We start from the raw sequence: 19,773 nt of genomic DNA, 5'->3' as shown, positions 1-19,773 counted from the left end.
GCACCAGTGACTTGTGCTTTGCGTTTCTGTTCTTTTAGGAAGTTCTCTTTTCTCGGAAAGATCAGTAAAACCTTGCTAACTAAGTTCATGTTGATATTGAGTTCTGTTTGTTGTCTTTTGTTATTTGAGTGTTTATTTTTGTTGTTGTTTCAATCAATCAATATGAGGCTTATATCGCGCATATTCCGTGGGTACAGTTCTAGGCGCTCTGCAGTGATGCCGTGTGAGATGAAATGTTATACGGCCAGTAGATTGCAGCCATTTCGGCGCATATTTACCTTTCGCGGCCTATTATTCCAAGTCACACGGGTATAGATAGACAATTATTAACTGTGCCTAAGCAATTTTGCCAGAAAAGACCCTTTTGTCAATCGTGGGATCTTTAACGTGCACACCCAATGTAGTGTACACGGGGGGAGGTTCGGACACCGAAGAGAGTCTGCACACAAAGTTGACTCTGTGAAATAAATTTCCGCCGAACCTGGGATCGAACTCACGCTGACAGCGGCCAACTGAATACAAATCCAGCGCGCTACCAACTGAGCTGTATCCCCTGTTTGAAGTGAAGATAGTGCTCATTCAGTGGTTTTGAATTGCTTGCTGCAAAATAAGCAATGTTAAATGGAAAGCTGCAATTAATTTAAAGGATACAGGGTGGTTCTTTTTTTACGAACTCTCTGTAGTTTTGCTGATTACGCTGGGGTTCAAGCCTTTCCTTTCATGGCTTTCATAATTGCAGCTGGTTTTATTTGACTGATTTCAGAGTCAAATCTTTCCTTCCTTGATTGTTTCAGAACTGCCGCTTGTGCGACTGTGCTTTTGAAGTCGAGCGCTTTCTTGCGCGAATAGTTTCGAAACTGCTGCTAGTTTGACTGATTTTTCTTCTTCTATTGTTTCAGAACTGCCGCTTGTGTTGTTTGACTCTGATTTTGGAGATGACCTGGAGTGGGTGTATGAAGCCGACTGGCACGAGGACAACATTCGACACCTGCAGCAGATGTGGGCACAGCACGCTATTAGGTCAGTGCATGTCTAGGGTGTTTTCAACAGTGAGAGGGTGGTGGGGTTGAACAGAGGAGTGGTTGAGCGTACCTGCGCTGAAAAGAGTCGTTCTGAGCTTAACACTCACAGGGTCACTTGGTACAGAGAAGGTGACTGTCATCCAAATTGGATAATTACATGAATGACTGCTTTCAATCATCCCACCCGCCATATAAGCAGCTGAAAAGAGTCGTTCTGAGCTTAACACTCACAGGGCAGCTTGGTACAGAAAAGATGACTGTCATCCAAATTGGATAATTACATGTACGACTGCTTTCAATCATCCCGCCCGCCATATAGGCAGCTGAAAAGAGTCGTTCTGAGCTTAACACTCACAGGGTCACTTGGTACAGAGAAGGTGACTGTCATCCAAATTGGATACAGTAGTACCTGCCATATCTGGTCACCCATTAGTCATTGCAAAGGTGACCGCAAATATCAGGTGGCCGTTCATTACAGGCCCCCTCCTCCTCCAAAAAAAAACCCAAAACACGATCAAGTTTTCATGAAGAAAAGAAAGCAATCATCCACGAGCCGCCGATTCATTGTCTCTGTTAGTTTTGCTTTCGTTTATACATCTTAATTATTTGCGTGTTTAACTCGATCCCTTTTGAAAATCCTCCAGAGAGCCACAGGCGCTCGCCCGCGAAAGTGACAAGTGGCCGTTAAGTGGCCGCTCCTGTCGAGTAAGAGGGGCACCTTAGGGCAAAATACAGTGACCGTTGACCGCGTCAGACAGGTTAACGGCCATTAAGAGTCAATTATAGAAGGAAAACTCATTAGTCATGGGAAAGCTGGCCGCTCCAGGCAGGTTCACGCCCACGAAAGGGCCGGAAATGGAAGGGACTACTGTAATTACATGAATGACCTTTTTCAATCACCCGGCCCTAAAGACAGCCTTGCTTCCACTTCCGAGGAGTCGAAAGTGGAGATGAGTAGTGCTCTTATCTTTCCATTTTACGGAAGAACGCTTGAGGAATGTAAAGGCTTGTAACATATCCCAGTGGTCTTTACAGTATGAGTAACTTCATGCCTACTGATGGCAACCTCTGTTGTCAGGAATTGTGGTTCAGTAAACATCAATAATATCCACATGCTTTCAGAGGCTGTGTGCTTGACGGTCTTTGGTGTGTGGGGTAAGGGAAACAACCTGGATGTGATGTGACAGCTGTGACAGCTGTGACAACAATATTGCTTCCTGTCTTCTTCTTCTTCTTCTGCAATCGTGGGCTGAAACTCCCACGTACACTCGTTTTTTTTGCACGAGTGGAATTTTACGTGTATGACCGTTTTTTACCCCGCCATTTAGGCAGTCATACGCCGTTTTCGGGGGAAGCATGCTGGGTATTTTCGTGTTTCTATAACCCACCGAACTCTGACATGGATTACAGGATCTTTTTCGTGTGCACTTGGTCTTGTGCTTGCGTGTACACACGGGGGAGGAGAGTCTGCACACAAAGTTGACTCTGAGAAATAAATCTCTCGCCGAACGTTGGGACGAACTCACGCTGACAGCGGCCAACTGGATACAAATCCAGCGCGCTACCGACTGAGCTACATCCCCGCCCCTGCTTCCTGTCAATACCTGGGATAATATGAGAGTACAAATGGGCCTTTTCTGTTTGCAGAGCTACAATGTTGAAGAGAATGCTGGAAGAGCTAGATCACGCCAAGGTTGAAACAGGTGAGTTTTCATTTATTGAATTTAAAGATGACACGGGACAGCACTTTAGGTCAGTGTTGTTGGAATTATGATAGGCGTGCTTGTTATTACATACGTGAATATGTTTTATGTTTTATGTGTGTTGTCCTATACAATTGTTGTTATAATCGTTTACAGGCAGGCAGGGTGTGCCGAAGAAAATTTTCCATTTTTATGTAATATTTTAATGGACAATAAAGTGCTGTTATTGTTATTGTTATTGTTTTCACTGTGAGCAAGGTCAAAAATGTGTTTTGGTTGTCAGCACACGCTGACCTTGCAAAAACTGTTTGAGTTTGACTTATTTGGCATTCAAAAAGCTTTTTGTTTTGTTGTGTAGAGGACATTATCTTCTAATATTTAGGCTTGAATAGTTCATTTCTAAGAAAAAATCTAAACAAATACTGCTGCATTTAGAAATGATTGTCAGGATGCAAGCATAATCATCATGAACAATTTATAGTGTTGACATGACTTCTATCATAAGTTAGTATATATATTAATAAATTGAGTGTTGATGTTTGTGCAGTTTCATTCAATGGTTTAGCAGAAGCAGACGATCACTGGACAGTTTGTTACAATAGCTGCATGATTGAAATGCAAAGATGATCAGCCAATTCTCCTTGTCATCACTAGTATAGTACAAGAAATTAGACGGCAAAGCTTTCTCTTGGTGCATAGTTTTCTCTGATGTTTCAGAGTCAGACATCGCTCCGTGGAATGACCTGAGCGCCCCTGTGCTGCAGCAGTGTGAGTGGATGTTGCCAGGCAACAAGCCGCGCATCTACAAACCCTTGCTACAGAGACATACATGTGGTGAGCACCTGCTCTTTGACCTAGAATAAATTTGCATATTGTTTCAATAGTACGCAGAAGCTGTAACTAAATTGTGACCCTCCACCACGGAATGAGTCGGATGTCACCTCGCACGGTTCTGCGCTAGGCCTAAGACGGTTTTCACCACTGGATAGAGCATAAAAAACTCTTTAAGAAAATCTAACAATCTAAAAATCATGCAAAGGTGACATGCGACTCATTCCGTGATGGAGGGTCACAATAAAGCTGTGAGAAATACAAAATACAGAAAATGTGACAGTGATCAAGAAACCATGAACATGTCACAAACTTTTATATCATACTTCTAATTGAAAGTAACTGCACGTGTTTTTTTGCGTGGAACTTATTCAGTTGTTAATGTTAAAATCAACAATTTTATTGAAAAGCTGATCAGTTTCTCTTGTCTGCAAGAACAGCCAGATCTTAGAAATGGTAATGTTCTTCTGGTAGACAGCATGATAAAAGTACAGTCAAGCCTGCCCTGGCGACCACCTCTCAATAACGATTGCCTGCCCACAATGACCACCCCGAAGATTCCCAGTCATTTTCCTATATAACAGTGTTCTAGATGATCAAACGTGTAGCAAAGACCTATGTGTGTACGTGTAGAAATTGCATCACCCGTGACTCACTTTTTGTCTCCAATGTTCCAAATCATACGTTTAGGCCTGGGAATGATACGCCTTTCGTCGTTTTTTGACTCACATGCGAAGCAAAAGTGAGTCTATGTACTCACCCGAGTCGTCCATCCGTCCGTCCCCCCCGTCCGTCCGTCCCCCCCGTCCGTCCGTCCGTCCGGAAAACTTTAACGTTGGATATTTCTTGGACACTATTCAGTCTATCAGTACCAAATTTGGCAAGATGGTGTATGATGACAAGGCCCCAAAAAACATACATAGCATCTTGACCTTGCTTCAAGGTCAAGGTCGCAGGGGCCATAAATGTTGTCTAAAAAAACAGCTATTTTTCCCATTTTCTCTGAAGTTTTTGAGATTTAATACCTCACCTATATATGATATATAGGGCAAAGTAAGCCCCATCTTTTGATACCAGTTTGGTTTACCTTGCTTCAAGGTCAAGGTCACAGGAGCTCTTCAAAGTTGGATTGTATACATATTTTGAAGTGACCTTGACCCTGAACTATGGAAGATAACTGTTTCAAACTTAAAAATTATGTGGGGCACATGTTATGCTTTCATCATGAGACACATTTGGTCACATATGATCAAGGTCAAGGTCACTTTGACCCTTATGAAATGTGACCAAAATAAGGTAGTGAACCACTAAAAGTGACCATTTCTCATGGTAGAAAGAGCCAATAAGCACCATTGTACTTCCTATGTCTTGAATTAACAGCTTTGTGTTGCATGACCTTGGATGACCTTGACCTTGGGTCAAGGTCACATGTATTTTGGTAGGAAAAATGTGTAAAGCAGTTCTTAGTGTATGATGTCATTGCTAGGTTTAGCTGAAGGTCAAGGTCATGTAAAGGTCAAGGTCAAGCATGTGAGTCGTATGGGCTTTGCCCTTCTTGTTTCTAATTGCGATGAGTGGAATTTCCGCTGCAACAAAACCGCTGTTTGCTTTAAAAAAAAATTAAAAAAAAACCTTCCGTGGGTTAGGGGGAAGAATTTACTTGATGCTCCCCAGCATGTCGTAAGAGGATTCTGTTTCTCCTTTTACCCTTGTTAAGTGTTTCTTGTATAGAATATAGTCAATTTTTGTAAAGATTTTAGTCAGGCAGTATGTAAGAAATGTTAAGTCCTTTGTACTGGAAACTTGCATTCTCCCAGTAAGGCATTGCAAGACCCTGGAGCAAATTTTTGAGTTAGTGCTTTTGTGAACAAGAAACAATTGACAAGTGGCTCTATCCCATCTCCCCCCCTTTCCCCGTCGCGATATAACCTTCGTGGTTGAAATGTCGTTAAACACCAAATGAAGAAAGTTAAAAAAAATAAATAAATACAAAATACAAAAATTCTCAAACGGTTGCGATTCCTACTTGGTCCGTTCATGATCATACCCCAGCTCGAGCTAACCGACATTTCCGGCCTGAACGCGTCGTTGTTACCATGTGCTGCAGCACAGAGTGGTTGTTATAGTCAGGTTCGACTGTACCTGTTGGTGCTTGGAAGGACTTGTAAGGGGTTTTTATGTTAAAAAAAAAATGGAATGGAAAGAAGCGTGATGGCGGAATAATTGACCCTTCAGAGTCTATATCGATATTTTGAAATAATTTGTGGTTGTGTTTGCAGAGAGCCTAGAGGAGAGAATCGAGCACTATGCCAAACGACGCAAGACCTCCCACCCACAGCCCTCAGCGGCCGTGAACAACACGTGATGATGCTGTGTGCCTTGCTGCGTTGCCCCTCCACCCTGTGTCGTGCCACACTGGGCACTGCTCTGCTGCTAGCCCGTCAAGCAACCAAGCTCCCCCTGCCAAAATCCATCCCTGCTGCATCAGCAGAGCTGTTGAGCCGTCGACAGCACGCAGTTTCTTCCCTCACACAGTCGCACTTTCTTCCCTCACACAGTTGCTGTGTCCAACATTCCTCCACGCACCGGGCGCTCTTGTCGCGTCAGCTGCGTCTGGTGTCCCCTGTCTATCCTGTCTTTGTTGCTCCTTTCATTCAGATGACATGTGCGAATACGCATATATGAACTGTGTCAGCATGTTTCTGTCTTGACTAATTGCAGACGGGAGACCCTGATTTTTTTTGTATTAGAGGTGGAGCTTGACACTATACACATGAAAGTGTTGATGAAATACTTGCATTGCAAACTTCAAGTGTCATTCTGCCATTTCCATGTTGTCTATGGCACCTTGCTTCAGGACGGACTCAAGTGGATTGCACGTCAGCTGTTTCAGGGACCTTTGGGACATGAGCATAAAGCAGTGAGATAACTCTGGCACCACCCCTACCTCTCACCTGTCTCCCTCCCTCCCTCTGTCTTCCCCCACTGCCTGACAGGAGATGAATGGTGGAACTAACTCTGTCACATTTTTGACTGGCTGTGGAAGAGTTGTCGCCTCCTGAAGCTGAGGCAAGCTTACATGGCGGCAGGGAATCATTGAACTCTATAGTGTGCCTGTTTTGGGAAGAAAAAGCACAATATCGAGCAGACTTTGTGTAAAATGCACAGTGTCTGCTGCAAGATGATGCCTTCTTTGTTAAAAAACATGCACATTGGAAGCCACAATTGGCTGGCATGCCACAGTTGATGGGTCCTGTGTTGCTGCCTTGCATGCTAACCGGCATAACGGGCAGTAAAAGCCACAGTTGCTGGCTAAACTCATGAGTGACATCCCTTATTTGCCTCAAAATCCAGGGGCGCAACTCTTCCTTAGCACCCGACAAAGGTATTTCTGATCGTCTATTCTCTTTGTTTCATTGTTTTTGTTGGAACATGAACTTTCCAGTATTTTGTCCAGAAGGGCCTGTCAGTCCTTATTGGTGTGTTACTTGAATATGCTTGTACAGAAGAGAAAATGGTACATTCCAGTGGCTCACTTTTCCTGTTTACTACTCCTAATGACCAAAGTGATTTTTGCAAGGACTGTAAATATCTGTGAAGTTGAGGACTTCCTAAATGCTGATCACTGTCTGGGCAATGGGTAAAAAGTAATTTCAGACTGTCTTCCTCCATATGCTCTTGATGTGTTACTCAAAATAACTTTGTTTGTCAGTATTCATTTACATTACACCTTGTTTTGATTGGCTGTTGATTGTCGTGGTAGCCTGATACGACTGTTTTACTTATAAAACTTCCCGGCCATCGATTTTCCTGGATTTTTTTTTTACCTGTACGTTTGCTCTCGATTAATAATTTTTACACAAATGTTTTGATTACTCTGTTTTCATTATTATTGTAGCTGTTGAACTGTACTGTTTATTGGGCATGTGTATTAATGGCATCAAAACGTCTGAGCTGCAGGCTATAGACTGCATGTATAGATATCTTTTTGTTGTGAGTTAATGCGTGCATGAAAAAAATGGGTGGTAGATGAAAGTTTTTGTCAAAAGGTCAACTGACAGATATATTTTTACGTTGCATGAAATACTGGTTAGCTTGTATTTAACCTGCCGTCAGTTTTTGTTTACTGCAAGGCATTTTATATGCTGTATTTAATTTTAATTTCAGTTTGTGGTTTAGTCGACTGTTCAAATAATTAGTGTCTAAAACATGATGATACTGTTATGGAAGCCACAGATCTTACCCTCTAACGCATGTTAGTAACTTCAAACTGTGCCGTTTATGATGTTGGGAGGTCAGATCTTATCCTTTTATGCATGAGAGTGATTTTTAAAGTCAGAAGCAAGTCTGTGGCATTAACAGAGCTGTGCACATAACTGAGAATAATGAAATTGTCTTCCCTGCTGTCTGTACATGTATCTAGAATCATCCCCCGTGGGTTAGGGGGAAGAATTTACCCGATGTTCCCCAGCATGTCGTAAGAGGCGACTAACGGATTCTGTTTCTCCTTTTACCCTTGTTAAGTGTTTCTTGTATAGAATATAGTCAATTTTTGTAAAGATTTTAGTCAAGCAGTATGTAAGAAATGTTAAGTCCTTTGTACTGGAAACTTGCATTCTCCCAGTAAGGTAATACGTTGTACTACGTTGCAAGCCCCTGGAGCAATTTTTTGATTAGTGCTTTTGTGAACAAGAAACAATTGGCAAGTGGCTCTATCCCATCTCCCCCCTTTCCCCGTCGCGATATAACCTTCGTGGTTGAAAACGACGTTAAACACCAAATAAATAAAAAATAAGTAATTTGTGCTGCCAAGTGAGGTGTAACTGAAAGGGAGAGTCTGCTCTGTATCATAGTACTGTGGACGTAACTAACACAAGTGCTTATTCCCTTGCCATATATTTGGTATAAATGGCTGCAGTTGTGCTGTTTATCAAATCGTTACTGGGGTGTTGTCTTACTCAAGCTTTCTAGTCCATAACAGCTTTGAGGGTTAGTAATTTGAACAGCATTTTGGTCTTCTGTTACCATTGAAGCAGATGATGGTGCTTTGATGTACATGTGTATTCTGTTTCATTTGCTTCTCCCGTTTCTTTTATGTTTGTTGAGAAGTAAGTTATGGTGAAGGTGTATTCTACTTGCTTTCCGATTTTGGGTGGTCAGTTTGCTCTTCCATTTTGTATTACTGTTGATGCCATTTATTGGATGATGTTGTTGACGTGCCAAACACTGGACAAAAGGAGGCTGTACAGTACAGATACTATTTTGTTGTTTAACAGTAAGTACGGTGTTGGGTAGAAAGATCTGGTGAAGAGCACAGCTTTTCTTCTTTATTTTCTTCATCTCACATGAGGTAAAGGCATAGTCCTCTTATGAAAACAATTCTGGTCACTGCTAAAAAATAGATTCATCCCAAAAACAAAAAAACAAATCTCACTTTTTAACAGGAAGCATCCAGACTGTTGTGGGAGGTATGTGACCAAGTGGAGGGATGGTGTTAAGTGGAGGGATGGTGTTAAATGTAGGGATGGTCTGACCTGGGAACCCATACCATTTTGCCGTATTCTGTACGCATGATTGTCGAGAATTCGATCAGTACGGTCAGTGGGAAAAAAATACGACGAGAAAAATTCCTGGACTACTTTTATTCACAAGCCCATCTTGAAGCCGATCCAGTATTTTGACACATGATTACAGTTTTTGTCAGTAAAAATAGTAAAAAGGATTTGTTTTAAACGTACATGTATAGGTAAACTTAATTAACGATGTGGCGGACGCGTGTGAAGCATATTTGAATCATGGATGTTCAAATGCTGTGGGGAGTACGCTCATTTTTCTGAAAATACACCAAGTGCAAAACAGGGGTTCCCAGGTCTGGAAGGTGTTATCCCATGTAATAGCCTGGCCAGATCTGAGATAGTGAGCGGAATTGTTTACACGGGAAGGACTGTGCCTTTAAATGCATCCGTTGACAAGTTTCAGTGTCAACTCTGGCTTGATTTCTGAGCATTTCGCTGAGAGGACGTTGGGAACTATAAACTGCTTGTGGGGGAGAACTGCTCTGTCCATCTTTCTGACTTGCAAAAGTCTAGTTTTTGCAGGTTTTTTGAATGTGTGTAATTCAATTTGTTCAGTATTTTTGTCCTTTTCATACAGTATTTCTGTTGTTGCATAAACACTGGTGGTAGTGTGGTATCTACTCAGACTCTTCTCTGTGAGCATTGCTGTGCTGGAAGCAAATAACACTGTGTATTATTGTTATAACAATGTTATATATTACAAATAGTTTATTTTGCTGACAAGAATACTCAGCTGTTCATGGAATGCGCGTAAAATGCGCGCAATCTTTTTTCTAGTCAAATACCTGTACATTGTTCGCTGTTGTTTTTTTTTTAAATTTTTTTTAATTTAAAGAAATGAAATATTTTGTATTGTTGAAGTGTATGGGACTTGTTTGGGTGTCAGCTAACTTGTGTTTGTGTGTGTGGTGACTGGTCAGTATGCGGGGGTTTTCCTGCCTGTAGCGATGTCTCGACGTGTAGCTGTGTAGATACTGCATGTGATCATGGTGATGTGTGTTGTCTTCGTGTTGTTTACATCTTGTGGGTCTTGGTTGCTGTGGTGATACTTGCTGGTCTTAACTTATGCCGCAAGGTTTTAACTGACGTCTTCCTCAACTGTTAAGCTACGGACCGACTCAAAGGATTTTAGAATGGGCGCCTTGCAAAATACTTTTCTCCGATGGTTAACATTTGCAATAATACTTGGCAGAAAAATACTCACCTGAGATAACTTCCTTGTCAACTTTGATACCGACCTTCAGGTTTTATTTTTGTTTGTGTAATTACCTGAGCTGTATTAAAATTGTCTTCCACATTACTTGACCCGCAATTATGGGTTTAGATGTTTATAAATACTGTTTTGCTGGAAAATTAACTTGTTTACAATATTTACAACGATATTTTTAAGCTTTGCATTGAATGGTGCCGACACTGTATTTCCATTAAGATGCAGGTTTCTGTTGCAGAAATTAATTTTGCTGCTGGTAATCTTGAGAACTTTAGAACCAAAAAAGAAATAGTAAGGGGATTATTTTGAGAGACGCAATCTCATTAAAGCTGTAATGGAACCTTTGTATTAGAAGAAGAAACACTAAAAATTAATTTTTTAGTCAAAAAGGACTATGTTGCTTCATTTTATTGTGTCATCTTATCATTCACTTGGAATGCAATCAAAAAATTATATGTCTGGTCGATGTTTTCCACTGAATGTATTACTGCTGTGTACTTGCACTCTGGTACTTTCATTTCTTTATCTTGAAGCCAAGTTTGATCGTGAGTTGGCTCATGTAGGGCATTTTGAGGTTGATGAGACAAGGGGTAAAAGCAGGCAGCCAGCCAAATACTTGCCTCCGAATCTCTAGCAGAAATTTCACCCTTCTGCAATACAGCCAGTTTGGTCCTTTTTTGCCTGATAACGGTCACAATTTTTAGAATGGATACATGTTTAGTTAGCCTAAAACTGTTGAGCTGCCATACAGTGACAGATGGACATGCAAATATCCAGATGGTGAGAGCCTTCAGGAACAGCTGAAAGTCTGTTACAAGTCTCCAACTGAGAGAGATCTGCATTTTAGGATTTTGCATTAACCACGGTGCATGTCTTTCTTGTTTCACTTAGGAAGGTCTTTTGAGATAACATGAACCTGTGTCAAAGCTCTTGCTTTCAGGGAACTTGTGTTAAACCGTACAAAGCGCTTGCATACGTCGTTCTCCTATGTCTGCCATATGGGCCCTAAAACAATTACAGAGAAGCATTTGTGAAGTAGATAGATGGCTATGGAGAGAGGTGACAGTAGATGCAGAGTAGATTCAGCAGGTTCACTGGAACATTATCATAATACTATCAAGTCCCCCGAACATAGAGTGTGACTGCCCACTGCCTAAATGGCAGGGGGAAAATTGCCACACAGGTAAAAGCCCTCTCTTGAAAAAAACAAAGTGCATGTGGTAGTCGCAGCTTACTAATGAAGAATACGTACAAGGGAAGAAAAATGAATGGGTTCATTATATTTGAAAAGACCTACATGTGTAGCCAAAATATTTAGTACCAAATTGTGTGTTAGATTTACTCTGAATTGATATTGCCCTGATAATTTTGTTTCATGTATTGTTAATTTTTAATTGTTACTTTTGTTCAATTTGCACTGACTGCCAAACATGTAGAAACCGTTGAAGCAATCTTTTTGTAATTTTAATCAGCCGTTTTGAGTGTTCATTTTTTTTTTTTATAAACTTTTACTTCTAGTCAACTGTATTTTAAATTTGTTCTGAGGTTTACTTTGTTACTGTTGTATCTAGTCACGAGAAAAAGAGAAATCACTGAAGCTGAGAGCCAACTTAGTCTTTTGATATCCTGTAGTGCTGAGAGGGGTTCTTCCCTTCATTTAGCATTGATCTGTGAAAGAAGGTCACAGTTCTGTGTGATAGTGGAGTGTTTAACCTTTGCCGGTGGTCATGGGTCCGTGTGGACCCAGAAGGGTGTTTAATTGCAAATATCTCTTAAACTAGTTGGATTTTTTTAATGAGCTTTTAAGAATGCCTCAGGCACCTAAAAAGCTCTTATGTCCTAAAATTGCAGCGAGAAGTAATTAAAAAATACAAACATTGTGGGGCCGTGCTGACCCATGTTTCTCAAAGAAGGAAATGAGAAGCATGGGTCCGCACGGCCCCCACGATGACTTCCGTGTGTAGTCGATAACCCGAACGGGCGAAGGTTAATGGGTAATTTGAAGTTCAGGCTTCTTGGGGTTTTAGATCTGCTCTTTTGTGACACGCAACTAAGTTCTCTGCAGGTTCAATCCCGACAAAAAGTGGCTGACCACAGCTTGCAGGCCTTAGACATGCTGACTGAAATAAGACAAGCAAGTATTTCAATTTGGTTGTAAAGGTTAGTTTGATTTTCTTGGTTTTGATGGTGCAGTACGAAGACTGTCTCTTGTTCGTATTACGTGCCATTAAATAGAATTTACCTGCAAAGGGGTGTGCATGTTACCGGGAACGTCCTGGAATGCATTTTTGTTTTGTTAATGTCACAAGATTTCAATGTTATGCTTTTTTTGTGTTTATTTATGTCACAAGATTTTAGGAGAAAAAAAATGAAACTTGTTTTTCTTATGAGCATGTGCCAAAAGGCCCTCAGTTTAGCACTACTTTTTGGAGACTACTTCTGACTGTGCAGAATTCATGCACCCAGTTTCATAATTTAAAAGAAAGTGAACCTGTCAGATTTTAGTCCTCTTAGTAGATCTGTTCAAATAAAAGGTAAATTGTTGGACAGTTATAATTGTAAGAACTTTTTAGTTCTTTTGCTATGCATGTTAATTTATTTTAGAAGCAAAGAAAAAGAATGATTTATGAAAACAGTTGTGCATGTGTGTTTGAAAGTACATCTTAGGCCAAACAAAAAATAGGTCTGTTTACGGTAACATAGGCCAAAAAAATAGGGTCGGTAGGTCTGGATTTTTTGGGGTTTTTTTCCCAAAAAACCCCATATTTTTACGTTATTTTGCTTGGGTTTTTTTTCTTTTTTTCCCAAATGCCAAAAAAAAGTCTAGGGTCGCGCGAAAAAAATAGGGTCGGTCGGGTTTTTTTTTTGCCTTATTAACAAACACTTGAAAGCAAACACACACGTACCTGTATCCATCTTGAATATAAGGCTTTTCATTAACATTTTTGTATCCATTTCATTTTTACCTGAGCTTGTGTGTGTGTGCATGTGTAATTTATGTTTCCTTATGCTGCCTATAATGGTGCCCCATTTGACTATTATTTCTTCTTTTGGATGGATGTGGTATGTCAATATGCTGTATTTTATTTGATTCTTTATCTTCATATATCATGACCTGTTCATGTTAATAAAAATTGGAAGAATTCTGAATTCCTTCTTGTTTTTGCTATGGCGAGAGGTGTTCTGAGAGTAAATGATACTGTATGTAAATTTTGCCACAAACTCATTCACCAGTCTAAAAAGCTTCAGTGCGCCATCAAATAAATTACAGTCCGGTCTCCTTCTGTACACTTCTGACTTTGGATTAGAAAAGTCTTTGCAACGAGCGCTTCTGGGGTGATAACGCGAGACAACTTCTGTGATCTTGCCGCAAGGTGGCGCCAGTTACCAGCGGAAAGAAAGAAGAGGCATAAACCTCACCAGAACCGACCATTGTCTGTTTACCGTATAAAATGCACGACTTACACATGAACTGTTACCAAACCGATATGCTATTTGGGACCAATGCAAGTTTGTTTTCCTTTCTCGTGTGATCTTGCCGCGAAGTGGCGCCAGTTACCAGCCAAAAGAAAGGGGGGGCATAATCTCACCAGAACCGACCATTGTCTGTTTACCTTATAAAATGCATGACTTACACAAGAACTGTTACCAAACTGATATACTATTTGGGACCAATGCAATTTTTTTTATATTTAGTCAAGTTTTGACTAAATATTTTAACATCGAGGGGGAATCGAAACGAGGGTCGTGGTGTATGTGCGTGTGTGTGTGTGCGTGTGTGTGTGTGTGTGTGCGTGTGTGTGTGTATCTGTGTCTGTGTGTGTGTGTAGAGCGATTCAGACTAAACTACTGGACCGATCTTTATGAAATTTGACATGAGAGTTCCTGGGTATGAAATCCCCATACGTTTTTTTCATTTTTTGGATAAATGTCTTTGATGACGTCATATCCGGCTTTTCGTGAAAGTTGAGGCGGCACTGTCACGCCCTCATTTTTCAACCAAATTGGTTGAAATTTGGGTCAAGTAATCTTCGACGAAGCCCGGACTTCGGTATTGCATTTCAGCTTGGTGGCTTAAAAATTAATTAATGACTTTGTCTTTGGTCATTAAAAATCTGAAAATTGTAAAAAAAAAATAAAAATTTATAAAACGATCCAAATTTACGTTTATCTTATTCTCCATCATTTGCTGATTCCAAAAACATATAAATATGTTATATTCGGATTAAAAACAAGCTCTGAAAATTAAATATATAAAAATTATTATCAAAATTAAATTGTCCAAATCAATTTAAAAACACTTTCATCTTATTCCTTGTCGGTTCCCGATTCCAAAAACATATAGATATGATATGTTTGGATTAAAAACACGCTCAGAAAGTTAAAACAAAGAGAGGTACAGAAAAGCGTGCTATCCTTCTTAGCGCAACTACTACCCCGCTCTTCTTGTCAATTTCACTGCCTTTGCCATGAGCGGTGGACTGACGATGCTACGAGTATACGGTCTTGCTGAAAAATGGCATTGCGTTCAGTTTCATTCTGTGAGTTCGACAGCTACTTGACTAAATATTGTATTTTCGCCTTACGCGACTTGTTCCTTTCTCGTGTGATCTTGCCGCGAAGTGGCGCCAGTTACCAGCCAAAAGAAAGGGGGGGCATAATCTCACCAGAACCGACCATTAAGGAGCTGTTTTGGAATTGTTCAGATGGTTGGCTGGTTGGACCCCCCCCCCCCCCCCCCCAAAACAAAAAAAAAAAAAAAAAATCTGTGCTGTTTTTCAAGCAAGGGCTTAAAAACATTACTTATAGTCCATACCTTCTTTATCTTTATGTGCATCCAGGTGCCAAATTGAAATATGGCAATGACGGCTGTCTGGACATAGATGTTACTGGAACTGCAAGAGAGATATATATATAACTAAAGGAATACCCGGCGGGGTGAATCGCGAGACAGAGACAGACAGCGTGGCGGTTCACCACAATCACCTTTGAAGGCGAAGTCCTGTCAAACGGGATTGAGAGTTTTAGAGCTTATTTTTTAGCCCTATAATTATTATCTGTTGTGGCTTCTCAAATGCCAGAACATACAGACAGACAAAAGCCGCTAGACCCCATCACAAACAGAACTCTATAATCCACAGGTGTTGCTTACACACACACACACACACAAACACACACACACACACAGAGAAGCCGTATATATATATATGTATATCTATATCTATAAATATATAGAGATAGGTGACAGTGTATTTTTTGCGTGGCTATAAATTGATTCGACCTTTTCACTTTGACAGTAAGAACAACTTACGGGTGCAAGGGAAGCGTTCTGGACAGCGCAGTGACATTCTAAAAATAGTAACGTAGAAACGGGGATATGGATTGAAGCCACACGAAGGAAGGGAGATAAACGCAAAACACTGGAGAAGATAAGGAAGAGTTACTGGGAATGGTGAAATGAACAGAAAAACCAAAATCGGTTCAGCGCTGCGCGCTGAGAGCACGTGTTGAAATATCTCATCGATGATATTGTGTCCGGGGTGTATCTGAATACGGTGTCCAAATTGGAAAAAGATCCACCGAGAACTTTGGCGTTGTGATGTGGTCTAGCGGCTTTGGTGTGTCGGTATGGGGGCCCGGGTAGCTGAGGTGGAACCAAAATCGGTTCAGCGCTGCGCGCTGAGAGCACGTGTTGAAATATCGACCAGGTTGTGTCCTATCCCGGGTGAACCTGAATATGCCCACCAAATTTGAAGCAGATCCATCGAGAACTTTGGCCGTGCATCGCGCGCACACACACAGACAGACAGACACAAGTCGTATATATATATATATATAGAGATATATGGGCATACTCTGAAAAATATCAGGATATAAGAGGCAAACTGGCAGATGAAATAGTGCAAATAAAATTTGGTATAATTTGAAGTAAAACTTACATTGTGCCTGCATAAAAACATTTTAACAGAGCATCTCAGGGACAACCTGTGTCTGGCCTGTCTGAAAACACCTCCGCGTGAGGGGTTTTGCTGCCAGCGCGGTGAAGATAGAGAGGGAACATTTTCTCTGCCCGCGTGACAGCAAGCAGGATGTCTCTGAACTGAGAGTGTAAGGCAATTATCTGTCAGTATACTGCATGTGCAAAAAAGAACAAAAACAAAAACCATGTCACAACACACACGCACAAAAACACACACATACACAGATTTGCTTTTGCAGATTTTAGAACATTAGCACAGTATGTAGATTTATTTGCCCTTTAAATGTATGTACAAATGGTACCCCCATAACAAACAAAAACAAAACAACACCACACAAAACTGAAAGGTAAATCCATGCTGGTGTAGTTAGGTGAACTACCTGTGCACACAGTTGGCCTAGTGGTAAGGCGTCCGCCCCGTGAGCGGGAGGTCGTGGGTTCGAACCCCGGCCGGGTCATACCTAAGACTTTAAAATTGGCAATCTAGTGGCTGCTCCGCCTGGCGTCTGGCATTATGGGGTTAGTGCTAGGACTGGTTGGTCCGGTGTCAGAATAATGTGACTGGGTGAGACATGAAGCCTGTGCTGCGACTTCTGTCTTGTGTGTGGCGCACGTTATATGTCAAAGCAGCACCGCCCTGCTATGGCCCTTCGTGGTCGGCTGGGCGTTAAGCAAACAAACAAACAAACAAACCTGTGCACAAATGTGTATAGGACTTTTTTTATGAAGTAATATTGTTTGTGACACGCATCCTGAACTCAGGTCCAAATGAGTTACTTCCCTTCGGGTCTCATCTTCTTCTTCTTCTTCTTCTGCGTTCGTGGGCTGAAACTCCCACGTACACTCGTGTTTTTTGCACGAGTGGAATTTTACGTGTATGACCGTTTTTTACCCCGCCATGTAGGCAGCCATACGCCGTTTTCGGAGGAAGCATGCTGGGTATTTTCGTGTTTCTATAACCCACCGAACTCTGACATGGATTACAGGATCTTTTTCATGCGCACTTGGTCTTGTGCTTGCGTGTACACACGGGGGTGTTCGGACACCGAGGAGAGTCTGCACACAAAGTTGACTCTGAGAAATAAATCTCTCGCCGAACGTGGGGACGAACTCACGCTGACAGCGGCCAACTGGATACAAATGCAGCGCGCTACCGACTGAGCTACATCCCCGCCCGGGTCTCATCTATGACCATGAGCGATAGCGTGGTCCGATGATTATCAGAATGAGTGACACCTTAAATGTCAAAAAATCTAGAAAATCAAGAAAATCAAACTCTGCACAGGAAACAGCCAGGATGTTGATTTTTTTAATTTTGTTTGTTTGTTACAATTAATTTTGTTTGTTACATATATTTTGTTTGTTTGTTACATATATTTTGTTTGTTTGTTACATATATTTGTGTTTGTTTGTTACATATATTTTGTTTGTTTGTTACATATATTTTGTTTGTTTGTTACATATATTTTGTTTGTTTGTTACATATATTTGTGTTTGTTTGTTACATATATTTTGTTTGTTTGTTACATATATTTTGTTTGTTTGTTACATATATTTGTGTTTGTTTGTTACATATATTTTGTTTGTTTGTTACATATATTTTGTTTGTTTGTTACATATATTTTGTTTGTTTGTTTCATATATTTTTGTTTGTTTGTTACATATATTTGTTTGTTTGTTACATATATTTTGTTTGTTTGTTTCATATATTTTTGTTTGTTTGTTACATACATTTTTGTTTGTTTGTTACATATATATTTTTTTTTACATATATTTTTTTTTGTTACATATATTTGTGTTTGTTACATATATTTGTGTTTGTTTGTTACATATATTTTGTTTGTTTTATATATTTTTGTTTGTTTGTTACATATATTTTTGTTTGTTACAAAAATTTTGTTTGTTTGTTACATTTATTTTTGTTTGTTTGTTACATATATTTTTGTTTGTTATATTTAATTTTGTTTGTTTGTTACATATATTTTGTTTGTTTGTTACATATATTTGTGTTTGTTTGTTACATATATTTTGTTTGTTTGTTACATATATTTTGTTTGTTTGTTACATATATTTTGTTTGTTTGTTACATATATTTTGTTTGTTTGTTACATATATTTTGTTTGTTACATATATTTTGTTTGTTTGTTACATATATTTTTGTTTGTTTGTTACATATATTTTGTTTGTTTGTTACATATATTTTGTTTGTTTGTTTCATATATTTTTGTTTGTTTGTTACATATATTTTGTTTGTTACATATATTTTGTTTGTCTGTTACATTTATTTGTGTTTGTTTGTTACATATATTTGTGTTTGTTTGTTACATATATTTTGTTTGTTTTATATATTTTTGTTTGTTTGTTACATATATTTTTGTTTGTTTGTTACATATATTTTTGTTTGTTTGTTACATATATTTTGTTTGTTTGTTACATATATTTTGTTTGTTTGTTACATATATTTTGTTTGTTTGTTTCATATATTTTTGTTTGTTTGTTACATATATTTTTGTTTGTTTGTTACATATATTTTTGTTTGTTTGTTACATATATTTTGTTTGTTACATATATTTTTTTTGTTTGTTACATATATTTGTGTTTGTTTGTTACATATATTTGTGTTTGTTTGTTACATATATTTTGTTTGTTTGTTTCATATATTTTTGTTTGTTTGTTACATATATTTTGTTTGTTTGTTTCATATATTTTTGTTTGTTTGTTACATATATTTGTGTTTGTTACATATATTTTTTTTGTTTGTTACATTTATTTTTGTTTGTTTGTTACATATATTTTTGTTTGTTATATTTAATTTTGTTTGTTTGTTACATATATTTTTGTTTGTTTGTTACATATATTTGTGTTTGTTACATATATTTTGTTTGTTTGTTACATATATTTTGTTTGTTTGTTACATATATTTTGTTTGTTTGTTTCATATATTTTGTTTGTTACATATATTTTGTTTGTTTGTTTCATATATTTTGTTTGTTTGTTACATATATTTTGTTTGTTTGTTTCATATATTTTGTTTGTTTGTTACATATATTTTGTTTGTTTGTATCCTAATGGAGGGATGCCCTTCTTTCATGTAAACAGCCTGGAAAATCAGTTTTGCGTATTATCTCTAGTTCAGTGGACACTGGACTGACTGGCGAGTGAGAATATAACGCGCTCTTATGTGTCTTGCGCCCCTTTGATACAAAGAACGTAAGAGTGCGTTACATTGATAGCACAATCGCCAGCACTTTGTCCCGTTAATCTTCAGAAATTTAATCAATCCTTCCACGTGTGCCGACACCGGTCTTCAGAGACAACACGGATACCGAATAATCAATAAACTGCACACATCATTCCTCCCGAATATCTAAGGTCAGAGTGCGGCTGCTCTCCCCTGCTGACCCATTGCTAGGCAACAAGGGAAGTTTGTTCCTGTTTCTAGCGGAAGCAG

General features: G+C 39.3%; 1 protein-coding gene across 2 annotated transcripts in view; it reads left to right on the top strand.

Annotated features, from left to right (window-relative positions):
* The window catches only part of LOC138978154 (uncharacterized), a 48,077-nt gene extending 34,585 nt beyond the window's left edge, over positions 1 to 13,492 (top strand). For both annotated transcript variants that reach the window (XM_070350812.1, XM_070350813.1), the window contains exons 13-16: positions 900 to 1,020; positions 2,670 to 2,725; positions 3,443 to 3,559; positions 5,836 to 13,492. In XM_070350812.1, the coding sequence (XP_070206913.1) occupies positions 900 to 1,020; positions 2,670 to 2,725; positions 3,443 to 3,559; positions 5,836 to 5,921 (380 nt within the window). In that variant the 3' untranslated portion in view covers positions 5,922 to 13,492. The remainder of the gene's footprint in view (positions 1 to 899; positions 1,021 to 2,669; positions 2,726 to 3,442; positions 3,560 to 5,835) is intronic.
* Positions 13,493 to 19,773: the final 6,281 nt, after the last annotated feature.

The sequence above is a fragment of the Littorina saxatilis genome, linkage group LG10, assembly GCF_037325665.1.
Source record: "Littorina saxatilis isolate snail1 linkage group LG10, US_GU_Lsax_2.0, whole genome shotgun sequence".
NCBI classification, from domain to species: domain Eukaryota; kingdom Metazoa; phylum Mollusca; class Gastropoda; order Littorinimorpha; family Littorinidae; genus Littorina; species Littorina saxatilis.
Note: the sequence above shows the minus strand (reverse complement) of the source record. Positions and strands in the feature narration are given on the sequence as shown.